At 35.9% G+C, this 18,683-nt stretch overlaps 1 protein-coding gene across 1 annotated transcript; it reads right to left on the bottom strand.

The window, feature by feature from the left end:
- Positions 1-6,142: 6,142 nt before the first annotated feature.
- On the bottom strand, positions 6,143-18,467 carry LOC148627561 (uncharacterized). Its single transcript, XM_088574792.1, has 4 exons — positions 18,077-18,467; positions 16,787-16,848; positions 7,819-7,944; positions 6,143-7,312 (listed from the first exon to the last, which is right to left on the bottom strand). The coding sequence occupies exons 1-4, from the start codon at positions 18,330-18,332 to the stop codon at positions 6,209-6,211; spliced, it is 1,548 nt and encodes a 515-aa protein (XP_088430918.1). The 5' UTR covers positions 18,333-18,467; the 3' UTR covers positions 6,143-6,208.
- Positions 18,468-18,683: the final 216 nt, after the last annotated feature.

Genomic DNA, 18,683 nt, shown 5'->3' with positions numbered 1-18,683 from the left:
ATGGTAATCTTATCACCGATGATACTGCCAAAGCGGGTGAACTTAACGAGTTTTTTGTCTTACAAAGGAAACTAGACGACTCTAACACTCATCTTCCTCTCCCTATCATAGGTGAAAATGAGATTAACGATTGCGTAATCAGTGAATCCGAGGTCGATGATGCGTTGAAAAACCTTAACACGGGTAAGGCTTCCGGCCCTGCCCTTATTAGCCCTAGAGTTCTGAAGACCGCATACTCGGAACTGAAGAGTCCCTTATGGAGACTTTTCAATCTCTCTCTCTCTCGAGGTCTTTCTTTCCATCTATGTGGAAAAGAGCGAATGTGACGCCAGTTTTTAAGAGCGGAAATGCGCGAGAAGTGAAAAATTATCGGCCCATTTCGCTACTGAGTATTATTTCAAAATGTATGGAACGTTGCGTTTATAAGCACGTACACAATTTTCTGACAGAAAATCGGATTATTACTCAAACCAATCAGGGTTTACTCATGCTGACTCAGCTATCAACCAATTACTAAATATTTCAAATTCATTCTGCCATGCTTTGGATAACGGTAAGGAAATTCGTGTTGTTTTTTGCGATATCTCCAAAGCCTATGACCATGTTTGGCATAAAGGCTTACTATACAAGTTACAACAGTACGGTATAACAGGACGTCTTTTGCGATGGTTTAGTTGTTATATGTCGGACCAACACCAGCGAGTTGTTTTAAACGGTTGCTTTTCTAATTGGAAACCAGAGAAAGCTGGAGTTCTGCAAGGATCTATACGCGGCCCTATATTATTTATTGTTTTTATTAACGACATCGTCAACGACATTGATGCTTGTATTAAATTATTCGCCGACGCCGTCTTTATGTCATAGTAGAGATGCCAGATATTGCAGCTCAAACATTGAATAGTGATATGGAAAAAATCCACCAATGGGCTACGCGATGGTTGGTGCGATTTAATCCTCATAAAACGGTGTTGATATCACGTAAAAATGCACGACAAAACCACCCTCTATTATAGATGAATAATTCTGTTCTTCAAGAAGTCATCAGTCACAAGCATCTTGGTATCTATTTCTCCGACGACGGTTCCTGGCATGATCATGTTGGTTATATCATTAAGAAGGCATACAATGGGATTAAAATCCTACGACGCGTGCGCTTGGTTCTTGATCGTTTTACATTAGAAAAAATGTATATGTCGTTTATTAGACCGATCTTAGAATACGGAGACAATGTGTGGGATAACGATTTACAAATTTTAATTAACAAGACCGAGGGAGTCCAAATAGAAGCCATGCGAATTGTTACAGGTGGTACCAAATTAACATCGGTGGACGAGCTATATCGCGAAACCGGTTGGGAAAAACTCTCCGATAGGAGGAAAAAACATAAACTTGTGATGATGTATAGGATAATGAATGGTGATACCCCCGAGTATTTGAGTACCCTGGTTCCAAATGCGCGGGCTAACATCCATGACGACTTTACCCGCCAATCACATAACGTAACCGAGTTACGTACTAGGACGTCATTATACTCCAATTATTTTCTGCCGTCCATTTCCAAACTGTGGAACGACCTTCCAGTCACCACTCGGGATTCTAGGTCCTTGAATATATTCAAAACGCGTATTAATATTTCGATAAATCTATGTACTATAATATTGGTAGTAGATCTGGTCAGGTCTTGCACGCCAGATTGCGCATGGAAAACAGTCTCTCAATGAGCATCTGTACAGGCGAGGTCTGGTAGCCACTTTCTACTTGAATGTAACAATTATTGTGAGATTCGACGTAACACCATACTTACTTTGAATTTCCATATCGATATTGACATTCTCCTCAAAGGGTCTGATGCTCTGAATTTAGAACAAAATACAGATTTATTCTTAAAGGTGCAAACTTACATTTTAAAAAGTAAACGATTTGTTAATGCTTAATTGTGTATATACATATATCTGTTTGTATTGTGTTTTATTTCCTGTGCATTTCAACTCCTCAATACCCTTTTTATATACTTTCCTATCTATCCCTCTTCAATTTAGATACATATTCTTTGTGCAACTTTTACTTCTCCAATAGATACTTGCATCAAAGATACATAATTATACAAGAGCATGCTCTTATTGTCTTAAGATAGTTCGTTGTTTATTAGAAGACATATTAGCTTCAGCTTGTTTCCGAATCCTTGTGTTGTATTATAATATCGTCATTTCATATATTGATGTATTCTTTGAAATAAAAAAAATATGTTTAAACTATATATTACACCCTTACTTTCTAATTTATAACACATTATATTGCTTTAATATTCTAATTTATATTCCGACTTTTATATAAACTACACTTTCTCAGTTTGTATATTTCCGTGCGATACTAGGAATTAAACGATATTTACATTCCAGGCGTCACCGTAAATATCACAAATTCAAAACTCGTCTTACTGATACACTATAGAAAAATAGTTCCCGAAAAACGTTAGTTGATTTGATTATTTGATTAAAATATGATCAAATTAAAATATCTTAAACTATTATATAGGTTTTCGAAAAACAAGCGGATTAAATACAACAATTGGTGAGCTGTTTTGACCGATTTACGTCTTCTAGTTAGGAAACCTTTCTGACAACGAACAAAAATTATCAATAATTACTTGTCATGATATGTTTTTTCTCAAAGAAAATGGGATATTAAAATACAAAAAAATACCAATCATATATATTGCTTATTTCCAGAAAATTAATACCTATCTTTGGGCTTTATTTACTTTTAAGATAATACAAAACTCAAGAAAATGATGTCAGCATGAATTGCGTTTTTTAAACACGTGTACAGCATATCGAAAGATAAATCTAGGGAACCAAGATGCTAGTGGAAATCAAAAGAATGTAATCCGGGTACAAAGACCAGACATGAAAAAAGGACAAACACAAACAAAAAACATAAAATGACTAAAATGATACATACAAAGGAACATAATTAAATGAGCAACTCGGACTCCACAAAAAACCTGGGAGCACGAACCAGGTGCACCGGAAGGGTAAGCGCCCTCTGCTTTTCTAGAATCAGCCGCCGAGTTGCTCTCAAAAAGTCAAGTCCAGGGTAGAGGAAAGAGGAACGGAAAACTATGACAAATTGAAGAAATCAGTTTTCTTGGTAGGACAAGACTCCTCTGTTTTTTTTTCTAGAAACACCCGCTGAGCATAAAATCATGTCCAGGGTAGACGAAGGAGGAAAGGAAAACTATGACGCGTTGGACAATCGGTTTGGATATGTAGATGGATACACCGTAACGATCCACGAGTTCATGATAGTTTCATAAAATTTCTGTAGTGATGACTTCAATCTTGTAGCAACATAACCCTGTTCTAGAAACCTAACTGTAGGAAATCTTGCGAGATACAGAAAGTCTGCGTAGTAACGACAGGCCCTGGCATGGGCATGAGTTGTGATATGAAAAATCCATACGCAGGTGCTGAAGGGATGTTGCAACAGATGAAAGGAAAGTTGACAATACGGAAGAAAAATCATCGCGTTTGTCGTTTAGTTTAGTCAATAGTTTTCCTTTACCATCGATCTCTAAGTGTAGGTCAAGATATGAGGCTGACTTCACAGTGTCTGTAGTATCTTTTATCTCATTGTTTTTTGTGGTGGATGCGATGCATCAAATCCCCGAAACTAGGAGTGTTTAACGATAATACATCATCTGTATAGCGGAAACTGAGATTAAAGAATCTAGCTAAACGATGTTCTTACTTTTGAATCAGATCAGCTATAATTCAGCCTCATAAGAGTGAAGGAATAAGTCAGCAAGTAGAGGAACTCAACTTGTTCCCATTGGAATGCCGACCGTTTGTTGAAAAATGCGTCCACCACATTGGACAAATATGTTGTCGATAAAAAATTCCAGCATTTTGATAACTTCTTCGGTATATTTGGAAGATGGTTTGCAATTATGTTTTTTTTTACAAAGTATGAGGAATCTCTACCAAAAACTACATATCTGTATCTAGTTGTACCATCTTTTTTGAGTATCAACGATATATAATGTTTTTGAGTCGGGATTTAGTCCAGGAAATAGAAGTATAAAGAGTTGAAAAATCATAGGTTTTAATGCTATTATATTCTGATAATAATCTTGAGTCAAGGGTTTTGCTAAGAGATCTTTCGAATTTGAAGGATCCATATTGAGTTAATACCACTACGGAAGTAACAATGTCGTGGTAGGAATGGAGACCCTCTTTGATAACTGTGAGTATAGAAGAGAAAGAGGTTTGGTGGAACATTTTGCAGATCCAGCTACGTAGCGATTTGTGTTTGGATTCTTGTGGCGTTTACAAATTCAATAAATAGACGGTAGCTCACAATCTTCGTCTTTGGTAGAGATACCAAAAGATGATATGGTTTTCCACTATCTCTTCTTTGAAGAGTGTAATGGTAGTAAAGGTTTTATTACTGCTTTTATTTTCTACGTATACCTCTAATAATAAATATTGGTCGTAATACGTTTTGTAGACAAAAACAATGTTGGTTTATGGCTTTGTCTGCTGGTACGACAACATTTTTGTCATGTATAGTGGACAATGTTTTTGCTACATCGGGATCTTTGAAAACTGATATAGCATTGACACTCATTGACCTACTTAAAACTTTCATACTTTCATACTGACAGAATCAATGTCTTCTTATTCTTTTTTTATCCATTTTCTTGTGTGGTCCTCAACTGCATAAATAAGAACTTTAAAGTTATAATTCAAATTTTTGGAGCGTGGTTCACGGTACTTGGTATACCCTCACTGTATATATCAATAAATATTCCCCATGTCAAACAAAGGGGGCACAGCCGGTGTCATACCGAAAGCTGGTTTTAAATATAGTGTATTAGTTTCTATGTAAAGACCATATGAGCGAATCAATGTTGATACCCCAATGCTATCTTTAACTATTTAATAATATCATAACTATATCTCTTAAGAATTAGCCTATTCAACGGTTCAGTAAACTTAATGGGTGAGTATTGAGCTTTCTGCGCTTTATGAATAATATAAGTACATCTGTATTAGAGAATGAGTTCTCTGTGTTGGTTAAAAAAATGTGAATGTTTTTACGAGCTTGTGATATCAAAATTTTGAGGTTATATAAAGATATTTTCGTTAAAATCCGAAACATTGTTACAAATACGAACAAATTGAACAACTTGTGATATGTAAACAACATACATGTATGATGGTGCCAAGGGGACATCACAATGTGAAAACGGAAAGTTAACAATAGGAAATGTAAAATCATCCCTTTTATCGTAAATTTTAGTATTAAGTTTAGTACCATTAATACTAGGATAAAAAACGGACATTCTTTATTATCAATATTTTCTTTATTCAAAAAACGTTTTAGAGGAACATATCTGTGGTATTAATATTGAAGTCGTCGTTGTTAAAAGCCAACGTGTCGTTCAAATCTCTGAAGCTGCTATTATTTTTTTCAATTTTATTTTAATTTCAAGAAATTTCTATTAGAAATATGGGCGAAATTTTACCACAGCTATTATTTTTAACCAGAGCACATTTGAAAACCAGTTACGTGTAAAAGCATTATTGTACAGCCGTATGTTGTGGTCAACTTAATTGAATTAATTTTCTGAATTTATTTTATTTGTAAAAGTCGCTTCAATGTATGGTAATTAATTTAACTTGTAAAGGAAAAATAAAGCCCAAATGATCTCTTCGTAGATAATTTTGAGGTTTAATCATCCAAACAATAGCATGCTCATTTTGTAAACTATCAAATCTAAAATATGGAATTAATTTTCCTAATGGTTACATGGCACAGACAAACATGTAATAAACAAGTTACAAATTTTGCTCTTGTCGATTTTAATTTCCATTTAATCCAATTGAAAGAGATTTTTCATACGCAAAAGACTTAACTTTGTCTAGCAATTGCATTGATGATAGAAATATTTTTCAAATGATAATTCTTATGACTAAAAGTTTTTGTCAAGACAATGTGTCCAGCACTATAACGACAAAACAATTAACAGTATTCATTTTAAATTATATTTGACACTTATGTAAACAATCAGGCTTTTCTCTATTTTTTGGGTATTAGTTTAAGGAACACTGTACTCCTATGGATAAGAATTGAGAGATAGAGTTTATTACTTTATTAATGAAAGGAATGTGATTGTCTTTCAATGCCAGATAGGATGCGACATCTAGGACTTGTTTCTGTTGTACCACCCTCTTTTACCTCCTAACAACCATGAATCATAATGTAAATTAGTTTGTCTTCCTAGAACACTTAAAGATTTTAATACATCTTTTTCTATAAGATGAAAATGTTTTCTTGGGGTATACCCATCTCTAACTGATCTACAAACCGTTGTAATTTGGACATTAGTCTTTTTCAAAGATTTCAAAATATCATTTAATATCTTAGTCCTCAAAGCAATTTCAGTTGAATTAGTAGGATGATCGAAAACCGCTGATTCTCCAGGAACATTGTTGCCGATACACACGCCAAATGTTGACTCCCAAAGATTTGGATTGCTCGGAAACATCGTAGATATACAAAATCCTACATTTTGTAAAACCGTCAATTGTGTTGCAGTGAGAATTGAAAGTGTACTAACAAGCTTTCGCAACAATATGATAAATTTCTTACTTTCATGCTGACATCTTATTTTCAAATTATGGCTTTCGCGTTCAAGATAGTACAATACAGTAGCTCTCCTTGAAACCCCAGAGCATTTTGAAAACCTAGCCACTTTCTTGCATGCATCATCCGATTTAAGCATTTCTAGTGCTGTAAATAACATTTTATCTGTTCTTAACTCTTTTGCAACACTTTTCGGGCAAAAGATTCTATCCAGTACATCATTTAAATTTTGTACATCAGAGACTGTGATTCCTACATCTACAAGATCCTGTGCAGGCAATGTACAACCATAATAATCTTCGTCTATATCGAGAACTATGTTGTCATTTTGAATTTGGTCTGAAAGTAAAGTCTTAATGCCAAAGGTTTCCTCAACAGTTAAAACGTTAAGTTTAGTATGAATATCACAGGACGATTTAGGAATATCTATAATATTTTCCCGATCACCCTTAACAGGTGTGTAGACACACATTTCTTGGGAGGTTGATATATTTTTGTAGCACAGGCAAAAAGTATGACCGTATTCTTCAGGATCGCTGCTGTCCAATGTAGTAACGCCTATTCTGAACTGCACAACGTCATCAATGTCGTCATGATCTGATTTATCCCAAGATGGCCAGATCCATATGACCGTTTTGAAAAGACCTGATATTGCAGCTCCCTGAATATAAACAAACAGAAAAAGATATGGTAACAGTTTAAACTTGGCTTGTAAAGAACGAAACAGCATTTTTTTCAACAAATGTCAAATAGCTACAAAAATGTGAGGCATGTGTTCCTTTTAAGTTCTAAGTGCTTTAAGATTGAAGTTACTTGTGCGTGGCAACAATATAAACCACGATGTATATTTTTTCTCTATATAACAGTTCTATAAGTGACAAAGCGCTAACAATGATGCTGGTTTCTGATTCCTGAACAGAAGCAGTAAATTTAGGTCGTTTCAATTCCATTTTCTTTAACAAGAAAAAAGTTATTGGTCACGATTTTATCATTTCTGCATTGTCAAAAAAAATCTCTTTGATTTCTTCCGAATACTGTTCATTGTTTGAATACTCAATTGAAGGGTCTTTTTTTTATCAAATATCGCACTTCTTTTTAAGACATGGGGAAATACATTTTCTTACTATATCAAAAATAGGACGCGCTATTCAAAATTATGATTCTTACCATTATAAAAACATCATTACTTTGCATCATGGCTTCTAGATCAAGTGGTGTTTTGGGATATCTAAATGCCGGGAAAAACGCTGTTTTGAACGGCATAGCAAGATCCGAATGTCCATCTATATGTACCTACAGCATAAAGTATCATTAATTAATTAACATAAAAGGTCATAATGTCCTGCTATATGTACTAAAGAAAAAAGTAAGTTTGAGTAAATATTGTTTCGCCCTCACGGGTGTGTAGGAATATTTCAAGCGCAAGTGTATGGTAAAATGGTATTTCAATGGTAGCGTGGCCTTTGAAGGTATTTCCATACTCTTGTTCTTAATACACAACTCAACTGAATTTCAATTTATAAATAACATTTATTAAACTCTCAGGAGTCAATAATTTAATACATACAATATATATAATGTTAAAATCCTACCAATGAACGCTAAAGTATAAACGGAGGTCCCCCCAAAATATGATACGGGCTGCTAGGTTCTATAGGTTATGTCAAGGTCAGGTCGTAGTAAAAATACGCCGGCCCACAGTTTATATATAACTGCCCAACTTGTTGGAATTTTAGACCCACTTTCAGGAATGTGGGGATTCGGCTAATATCATTGGTTTATCCTTGTGGGCCTCCAAACGATATGATTGGTTAAGATATCTCTGCATTCCCACAGAAGTCTATATTCTCCTAACCAATTACTTCCGGTCTGCCAAATATAAACATGGTTGACATCGAGGGAAAAAATATAATAACGGAATGGAAAAGGAAGACGGGACCTACTACAGCTTATAATTCAGGGAAATAAGCCCATAACAATCATATCCCCTAGCAGAATATATGAATATAATGACAGGTGAGAAATATGAATAAATAGACAAAATAAAGCTGGGGACTGGTCGACAGCCTGGGACTGACTGGACACGAGGAATGCAACAATGAGAACGAAGTCTGTCTCGACCCTTAGAAAACATTCCCATAATAATTCCAATACAATAATACAAATACAATCATATAACTATGTTTAAATTGTCCATATCGAGCATGAATTTACTCAGATGGACACGAACAAACAAGAAAAAGAAACCTGAGTGACACTCAAAAATATATCTTCATCATAAACCTACTGACGTAAACTCTATTTTGTAACACCACCACCCTTCCCGGGAAAAAGAGTTCGTCCTCGAACTAAAAGGTAAGAGGAGCCTACCTACCAAAAAAATCCTACCTTACCCTTAGACACGGTATGTATACAGTTAATCGGTTGCCGTCCAGGTGTCCTTCATTTTTAACACTGTTCCATCTGATAATATACACTCTTCTTCTTTCACTATGGTCTTCACTCCCAAAGGTATAAGCCTTCTTTGGTAGCAAGATTTTCCCAATCTTGCGATGTCAATAAGGGAGTTAAACGTTTTGGGAAGGGGGTGAGTCATGTATTTAGAGGGATCGCCAGTAAAAAAAGTCTTGGATCCAAGCAAAAATGTTCGTACATCCTGTTTCTATCAACCCTGTCAACAGGAATTGGTGATTGCCACTTATTGGTTGGCAAAGTGCAATCCAGTGGAAATGTTAATGGTTTCTGAGCTATAATCCTTGGTTGCCTTTCTTTATTCTTTTGGACAGATGTAGGGGTTGGTCTTAAATTTGACTTATGGGTTGTGTTGGGATTTGACTATGAGGTAAAGAGTTGGTCGGAGGTTTTGCCATCGCTGACAAATCTAATGGTTTGAAACTGGTGGATGTACAAGGTGAGAGAGACGTCTGCACAGTTCGATCAACCGTGCCTGTGGCATAGGTAGAGCTCCTGGAAATAGCAGCAACGGATGGAGCTGGGGATGGCACACTGTCCGGCAACTCAAGTAAGGTCAGGTCTGGCTTTCCAGGTGCAGGCACCAGAAAAGGAGAATTTGAGGGTGAGTACTCATCTGGTTTGGTTTGACTAGGGGAAGTGTTTTCCAGGTATTTACTGAACAAGGTTGAATATGGTATTATGGCCAAATCAGGAGGAGTATCATCATCTGCTAGAACCTCAGTTTCCTCACTCAACAACCTCCTCATAGGTGAAGGAGTGGTAGGTTTATTAAAGAAATCTGCAAAGTCAGGCATGTCCTTGTCGTAGGTTTCAATTAAATCCTTCATGTCGGTATCTAAATTCCAGCTTGGGGTAGGTAGTTTTGTAGGTTGAGGTCTTTGAACTACATCAGATGGTTTTGGTATAACAATGGACTGCAATACATGTTCTGGTCTAGGGGTTTCAGCAGGTCTAAAGTAGGCAGCTTGATGTAGTCTAAGCCGGTAACTATCCTGAGTGGAACAAGACCAGTTGCACCCATTAACAGGACATCTAAGTCTTGACCCATGCATTCTGCTACAATGCTTGGTAAGGTTTTGTCTAGTAGGGTACCGCTTCCCACAATCTTGGCATTAGAACCATTCAGCCCAATCACTGGGGGTCTCATCAGAATGATCTCTCTCCCTCTTATTACCTCATTGGTTTTTCATCTACAATAACAATTATACATCATTTTTATTATGGTTGCCTCAGCATTCACAGGTGAATACTCCACCATGGTAATAATTCAGGTCCACGTATTAATAACATTGTACACACATGTATATTATTTAAATACATGTATACATGTGTGTATATATATATATATTCTTGGTAATTGAATGTGTGAACTATCTATACACATTCATGGTAATGGAATGTGTGAACTATTTAAACACATTTGTGGTAATCGAATGTGTGAACTATTTAAACACATTTGTGGTAATCGAATGTGTGTATTATTTAAACACATTCATGGTAATGGAATGTGTGAACTATTTATACACATTCGTGGTAATCGAATGTGTGAATTATTTAAACACATTCCTGGTAATGGAATGTGTAAACTATTTATACACATTCTTGGTAATTGAATGTGTGAACTCAATTCAATAACTTCAAAACTGGAACACAAAAATTATAAAAGTCGCTCTGACAGGGTCAACGGTCATTTTTGGATCTCTTTCGGGTAATGAAAGCTGGACAATCCGATGACACATCAGCCTGGTACCATCTTTTTATACTTCCATGGTACAATTTCAACCTATTGACATGTATAATGTTTGGTTTAGATTTTGGAACCAGTTGGATCTGAACTAAAACATCAGACACAACTTTGGTGACAATATATGGTCCCTCCCACCTAAACTGTAACTTTGGGCACCTTCCCTTGGTTCGTTTTGTTTCCTGTAGCATGACTCCATTTCTTTCTTTAAAATGAGGTGGGTTACACGAAACATCATAACGCTGTTTCTGGCGGTAAGCGGACTCACAAATCCAACAAATCTATCACGAACGATTTCATGAACTTTTTCAATTCTGTTCATAACCCTTCCAATATATTCAGGGAGAGTATCATCTTTTGGACTATTTCTAGGTTTCCAATATATTCTAGCTTGGTCATTATGTAAACATTGTAATATTTTATGTCGGAATGCATTGGGCACCACATATTGAATAAATACCTCATGAGTGGTCACATTTTCCCACTTCCTGTATAAAATATTGTTTTCCAACACAAGCCTTTGAAATTGTCCCCAATAAGCCTTATGAACAGGACCAAGGTGTGATATTTCTTGCCATCCTGGTTAATGGGAGGAGTTTACCCACTCAATCACCATTTTGAGCAATGGGTCATTTATCTGAGCTTTTGCGACTTCTTCAGGAGTTTTCGTTTGCAACCAATTGGTAGCACTGGGGGTTTCTTCAATTTCAGGCTCCTCTTCATTTCTTGAGCATCCTTTTGCTCACAAGTATGGCTGAATTTCTGCTGCATCTTTTTGGTCACAATGTTTACAATTGTCACATGGTCTTCTTGATAATCCATCTGCATTACCATGCCTAACGCCTGGTCTGTGCTTTATTTTAAAACTATAGCTACCTAATATCTCAAACCATCTGGCTAACTGTCCTTCCGGATTTTTAAAATTGGTTAACCAGTTAAGGGCCCCATGGTCGGTACGGACAACAAAATCTACTCCATAGAGATAATGATGAAAGTGGCGTATAGCTGCAACAACTGCCAGTAGTTCTCGACGGGTAACACAATACTGACGCTCTTGCTTAGAGAACGATTTACTGTAATATGCTACAACATATTCATTCCCATCATCACCTATTTGAGAAAGAACTGCACCAAACCCAGTGCCACTGGCATCTGTATCAAGTAAAAACTGTTTTTCTATAGAGGGATATACTAAGATAGGGCTACTGATTAAAGAGGATTTCAAATGTTCAAAGGACTCCTGACATGACTGAGTCCATTGGAAGGGAGCATTTTTCTCAGTGAGCCGATGAAGAGGTTTTGCAATTTTACTTAAGTCTTTTATAAACCTTCTGATATGAACATTTTCACAAAAACGCACGTAATTCTTTCAATTTGGAAAGAATGGGCCAATCTTTGATGGATCAGGTTTTATATCCTCCTTGTTTACAATGTGGCGTTGGAATTTGACCTCACGACGAAACAATTGACACTTTTTGGGTGCTAGTTTAAGGCCAGCATCTCTTATTCTTGAAAAAAAAGTTCCAGATGCTCGTCAAAGGTTCTAGAAAAGATAATTATGTCATCTAGGTATATGACACAGGTTTTCCATTGTCCTGCAAGTATTCACTCCGTCAGTCTTTCAAAGGTAGCACATGCATTGGATAACCCCATTGGCATTCTCTTGAACTCAAACAACCCCTTTGGTGTTGTAAAGGCTGTTTTTTGAGCATGTGAAGGGTTCACACCAACTTGGTAGTACCCGCTTGATAAATCTACAATGCTAAACCATAGATTTCCCCTCAAGGCATCAAGAGAATCATCTACTCTGGGTAACATATATGAATCTTTGACAGTAACATCATTCAATGCCCTATAATTCAAACAGATACGAATGGTTGAGTCTGGTTTGCGAACAACAACCATGTTGGTGGACCAAGGAGAACAACTAGGTTGAATAATGTCAGCATCAAGCATTTTCTGGATTTCCTCTTCAACTTCCTTCCTCAGAGCCAAAGGAACCCTTCGAGGTGGTAACTTAAGTGGTTTAGACCCTTGGGTATTTATTGTATGTTGGACCATATTTGTCAAACCCAAGTCAAACTTAGTCATTGAAAATACAGACTGGTTACTTAACAAGAGGTTGTATAACTTTTCAATTTGTTCAGCTGACAAATGGTCCCTACATTGTTCAACTATGGGTTTAAGGGCTTTAGGTAAGTTCAATCTATCATCAGATGCCGCCCTTAAAATTGATAACACCTGCTTCGATTCAACAAATTCAGCTATGACAGCACAAGTATTCTTGTGTACTTGGTTCATTGGTTAAATTGACAACCCGTAATGGTATGGTTTTATTGCTATTTGAACATAATGACTTAGCTACTAGCAAGCCTCTAGATTGAAGACACTCTGTAGTTGTATCAACTGCCAACTCCATACTAGGAGGTTTTTTTTTTTATTAGAACCTTGTATGTGAGCTGGTATTATCATTTCACTCCTAGCAGGTATTGTGACCTTTTGACTTAAATAGGCTGGGTATTTGACTCTCAAGATGACAAGGTACATAGGCATTGTTAAACTGCAAAGAGCAATTACAGATATCTATTATGCATTAATTTTGGTTCAAAAAATCAAATCCAAGGACAGCAGCAGGGATTTCAACTTCTGCAATAAGCATTTGTTGGTCAATTACATGTTCATTTCCATTGGTATGTCAACAATGCCTAGAGGTTCGTTCAACTTCTCCCCATCTGCCATTCTTAATTTCTGGTTGTATGGTTTTAATTTATTTTGAATAGGTTTTAGTAACTGTCTAAATATTTTAGTGTAAAGGACACTCACAGTAGAGCCTGTATCAACCAGACAGTGAATAGGAATGTGACATATTTCAACAGTGACAAATAGACCATCATGATCTGAATTCTTAATTTCTAATACAGTGGGTCCCTTACTAATGTTACCTGTAGCTGAAAATTTACCCACATTTTCAGCCCCTAATAGTTTTCCTGGTTCTGTGTTGAATTTGTTGCCCGTGTTGTAAAAGAGGGGCGATTAGCTGGTTTATGTAATTTGGAATACTGATTTTGTTGCACACTACTTTGAGTCATGCTACCATGTTGGTTAACTGTTTTCTTTAGGTCTCGTTTTCGAGTGTTACAGTCACGGACTACGTGGCCAATCTTTTGACAATAAACACAAACTTGGTCTGTGTATGTATGGTTCATTTGATTTTTCTCAAACTCTTTGCTTTCATTTCCTTGAAATCTCAATGATGGTCTTAATTTACTCTTGTGAAATGCCTCATATTTCAGGGGTCGATGTACCGCTTCATCAATGGTATCCTGATTTCCTTGACATACTACCCATTCTAGGTTTGTATCATTCAGTGCTTCCCTGAAACTTTTATAGGCCAGCTGGTCTTTCAACTCACTGGAAGCAGTTGGGTAAGACTAACCTCTTGATATCTTGTGCTAATTCTTGTAGTGATTCTCCTCTCTTTCTTATCCTGGCCTCCATTTGACTTCTATATAATTCTGTTTGGTTTGGTGGTTCAAATCTCTGAGTTAAAAGGGTGGGTAACTGAAAGTATGATGGGGGACGGTTGGTATTGATATCACCTATTGCAGCGAGTGCATTATCAGTCATGCACGAAATGAGCTTAAGGGCTGTTGTCATGTCATCCCAATTATTCAATTTAGCAACAGTTTCAAAATGGACTCTATAGTTTGACCAACTAGATTTGCCATCATAGGTGTTTGGTTTTGTATAGCCAATGTTTACATGGGTCAGTGGGTTTTGAACCTGCACAGGTCTGAATGCAGGGATACTGTTGGACTGAGTCTGAATAGTTTACAATTATCACTAACAGTATTTGGTGTAGTGCTTGAGTTAGGTGTATGGGCTGGTTGGACAACTTGAAAGGTCTCATTTCTACAAGCAGGCCTTTCTGTCATACTGTGTGAAACTGAATTCACTGCATTATTGGTTTGACTATTTACTTCATTTGGTACAGCTGAAGGTTGATTGGTAGAATTTATTATCAAACCTCTCTGGTCAAGTAACCTGTTCAGAATAGCTTCTATCTGCGTACGTGTACATAATTGTTCAATTCTATGGTCAAAGTCTCTTTGCATTGTGTCAATGTGGTTCACAATAGCTCTTATGTCTCTCTGGTTCATTTCAATTTGTCTAGACATTCTTTCCATTTGTGATCTAATTTGATCATAATGGAAGTATGTGTGTTCACCTCTATTTTCAACCCTATCAGAAGGTAAAATTATACTCAGTGTAGAGGCACGTGAAGAGAAAGCACTATTTCTAGGTGATTCATTATGTCTAGGACTATGTATACTGCCAGCTTCAGACTGGTGCTCTAAAGGAATGGTTTCATCCCTAGAATTAGCAACAGAATTACTCATAATTAAAGGCAAAAATTCTAATGAATTGTGTTTCCCAAACAAACTATGGAAAATGGTAGCAATCCCACCGCTGCCACCAAATGTTACGCCCTCACGAGTGTGTAGGTATATTTCAAGCGCAAGTGTATGGTAAAATGGTATTTCACTGGTAGCGTGGCCTTTGAAGGTATTTCCATACACCTGTTCTTAATACACAACTCAACAGAATTTCAACTTATAAATAACATTTATTAAACTCTCAGGAGTCAATAATTTAATACATACAATATATATAATGTTAAAATCCTACCACTGAACGCTAAAGTATAAACGGAGGTCCCCCAAAAATATGATACGGGCTGCTAGGTTCTATAGGTTATGTCAAGGTCAGGTCGTAGTAAAAAGTATTTACTACTAAAATACAGGGGCATACCACGGCTGTTGTTCTCCTGGCGAGCTGGTAGCGCTCAGTTGTCAAAGTCGAGCTAAGTAGTACTAACTGCTCTCAGAATAATTCTGCCAGGATTTTTTTCAGGACGCCGGCCCACAGTTTATATATAACTGCCCAACTTGTTGGAATTTTAGACCCACTTTCAGGAATGTGGGGATTCGGCTAATATCATTGGTTTATCTTTGTGGGCCTCCAAACAATATGATTGGTTAAGATATCTCAGCATTCCCACAGAAGTCTATATTCTCCTAACCAATCACTTCCGGTCTGCCAAATATAAACATGGTTGACATCGAGGGGAAAAATATAATAACGGAATGGAAAGGGAAGACGGGACCTACTACAGCTTGTAATTCAGGGAAATAAGCCCATAACAATCATATCCCTTAGCAGAATATATGAATATAATGACAGGTGAGAAATATGAATAAATAGACGAAATAAAGCTGGGGACTGGTCGACAGACTGGGACTGACTGGACACGAGGGATTCAACAATGAGAACGAACTCTGTCTTGACCCTTAGAAAACATTCCCATAATGATGCCAATACAATAATACAAATACAATCATATATCTATGTTTAAATTGTCCATATCGCGCATGAATTAACTCAGACGGACACGAACAAACAAGAAAAAGAAACCTGAGTGACACTCAAAAATATATCTTCATTATAAACCTACTGACCTAAACCCTATTTTGTAACAATATCATAACAATGCCATCTGTCCATGTTATACATGCATAACAAATGGAGATAAAATAACGCTATCTTCACTTGTTGACTTAATGCAACTGCTTGATACATGTTGTGGATAAGAAAATGATTCCCATTTTTTATAAAGTACTACTGACTTGATAAAACGGAAAAGGCCACTGCCATCACAATTGAGCACATAAAACAGATTTATTTTATAGAATCTCATTTCCCTTGCAAATTATAAATGTCACAGTAAGATTTAAACTGAATTCATTCGTTCCATTGTTAAGTTTTTGTGTTTTATTATTATTTTTACTACTTCTAATGCATATATTTATGGGTAAAAATCATTTATTAACTAAGTTATGAAAGTAGTGAACCCACCAGAGTATTCCCATGCTCTTTTATCAATCCGGATCGAGCTGCCTCAAACCAATACTTCAACACTGAAAGAGGTGAAAGAAATATCATTGTCAAGAAAACATTGTACCCAAGGAAGCTTGATATTTGATTGTGTTTATTGTTATAAACACAATCGCCTTTCTTTGATATTTCAGTGAAAAAAGGATGCACCCGGTAACATCTTCAAACAAGCAATATATAGCGGTACATGTGGAGTGATTTAACTCTGAAATAGCATTGAATATAATTCAATGTATGTAAAAAGAACAACAATAACTTACTTGAAAACATGTACTTAAAGCAATAAATTAAAAAAGCTTTCGGGGCAACATGCGCTTGTGTGTGTTCAGTCTTAGAATGAAGTTAGAGGTAAGTGGTTTTGACTGTCTCCCCACTGCTGAGAAAGTCTTATTAAAGCCAATCTCATATGCAATATTCGTAATTTCTTAAGGAGTCATTTTATTAAAAAAATCATATTTCACTCTTAAATTTTATTAGTCAAGGGAGTTAACTCATCAAGAGCAATGTGTTCAAGTATTCAAACCAAAACGGTAACAGTATGAAAAATTGAGCAAAACAAAAAATGAACCCCAAAACGATATGACGACAACTAAGAAAAACCTATACCAGTACCCATTTTTTCTATTATGATGACTCTGTTTCTGTGTCAATAAATCTTTAAATACTCTGATTCTTTTTTTACACTAGATGTATACATTCATAAAAGCATGGGATCAAAATAAAAGATTTTTTCTGTTTAATTATTTTTTTGCACGGCAAAGTTGTATATATGTATTAGTTTTAAGTAGACACTTGAACATTTTCTCAAGCGAAGAATTGTCAATTACCCTATTTATCTTCTAATTTGGATTCAAGATTCAATTCAAGAACGAAAAAAAAGTAAACCGTATATGATTGTACAGGAGTTTTCTGCCTTTGTTTACATGCACTGCATGCTTTTTAATGCTATGTATACTTCGTTATTTGAGCAATCTAATTTCACGTCTGATTTAGAAAGAAATTTTAAATGTTCAAGTTGTCACTTGTTTCCTGCTCCTTCGTGGTGGGACCCGTGAATCGGTCTGTTTCCTTCCCCTTGCGTGTAATAAAATGTAAAATCTGATAAAGTATTTAGTCGTTAAGTAACAATTAAAAATCTTAAATATAATCTAGTTGTGTGTGTCATGAAATGACATTAAATTACTTTGTGTTTTGATGTGTTAAATCGAAGAACACTTTTAGTGAATTATAAACTTCTATTACATTTCTTACCAGCATGATGTTCCTCCACGATGTATACATTTAAATCCTTTGAATTTATCCATTCCATTCGACCATCAGGAATTTCTTTTGACCCTTGTACCAAACTCAGATGAGACCTATAGGCGTTATGGTCAAAATTGTAAGCTGTGTTTATTCCGTCTTGTTTCCCTTCTAATACAGAAAAATGCAAGTGAAAAACCATAAGAACACACATAAAAATCAACAATGCAATGAAAACCGCTAGTCTTCCAAAAAGACGTCTCATTTCCACTAAGTTTTATTTAATAATGAATATTGATTTCAAAATGTTATCATGTATCATGTTTAACATGTAATCGTATACATTTATGGCTGGGGAACATCGGTTGACATTCATTTGAGCAAAGCACTGGAGGTAACACGCCTCATCTAAACTTCAACATGTATTTATAGTTGTTTTATTTATAATGTTTGAAGTAAACGATAGTATTATTTTTTATTCATGTAATAACGATTTTTATACAGTATTCAGAAAACTTCCAATAATCTGTAACATTACAAAGTGAAGGATGTAAATGACAAAAGTAAAAACTTCTGTATTGTTTTTATGAGAAGAAGGTTGAATGCTGATTTCAAT

Source organism: Perna viridis, chromosome 1 (assembly GCF_037379345.1).
Source record: "Perna viridis isolate PV_CMFRI_1.1 ecotype Kerala chromosome 1, ASM3737934v1, whole genome shotgun sequence".
Lineage (NCBI taxonomy): Eukaryota > Metazoa > Mollusca > Bivalvia > Mytilida > Mytilidae > Perna > Perna viridis.
The sequence above is the reverse complement of the archived record's forward strand: the minus strand, read 5'-3'. Positions and strand labels throughout refer to the sequence as shown.

Excerpts from the sequence above, each read along its gene's own strand:
- LOC148627561 (XM_088574792.1), bottom strand. The coding sequence starts at position 18,332 with ATGAGACGTCTTTTTGGAAGACTAGCGGTTTTCATTGCATTGTTGATT. Across the intron at positions 16,849-18,076 it reads CGTGGAGGAACATCATGCTG|TGTTGAAGTATTGGTTTGAG; the intron begins GTAAGAAATGTA and ends CACCTCTTTCAG. Across the intron at positions 7,313-7,818 it reads GTAATGATGTTTTTATAATG|GGAGCTGCAATATCAGGTCT; the intron begins GTAAGAATCATA and ends GTTTATATTCAG.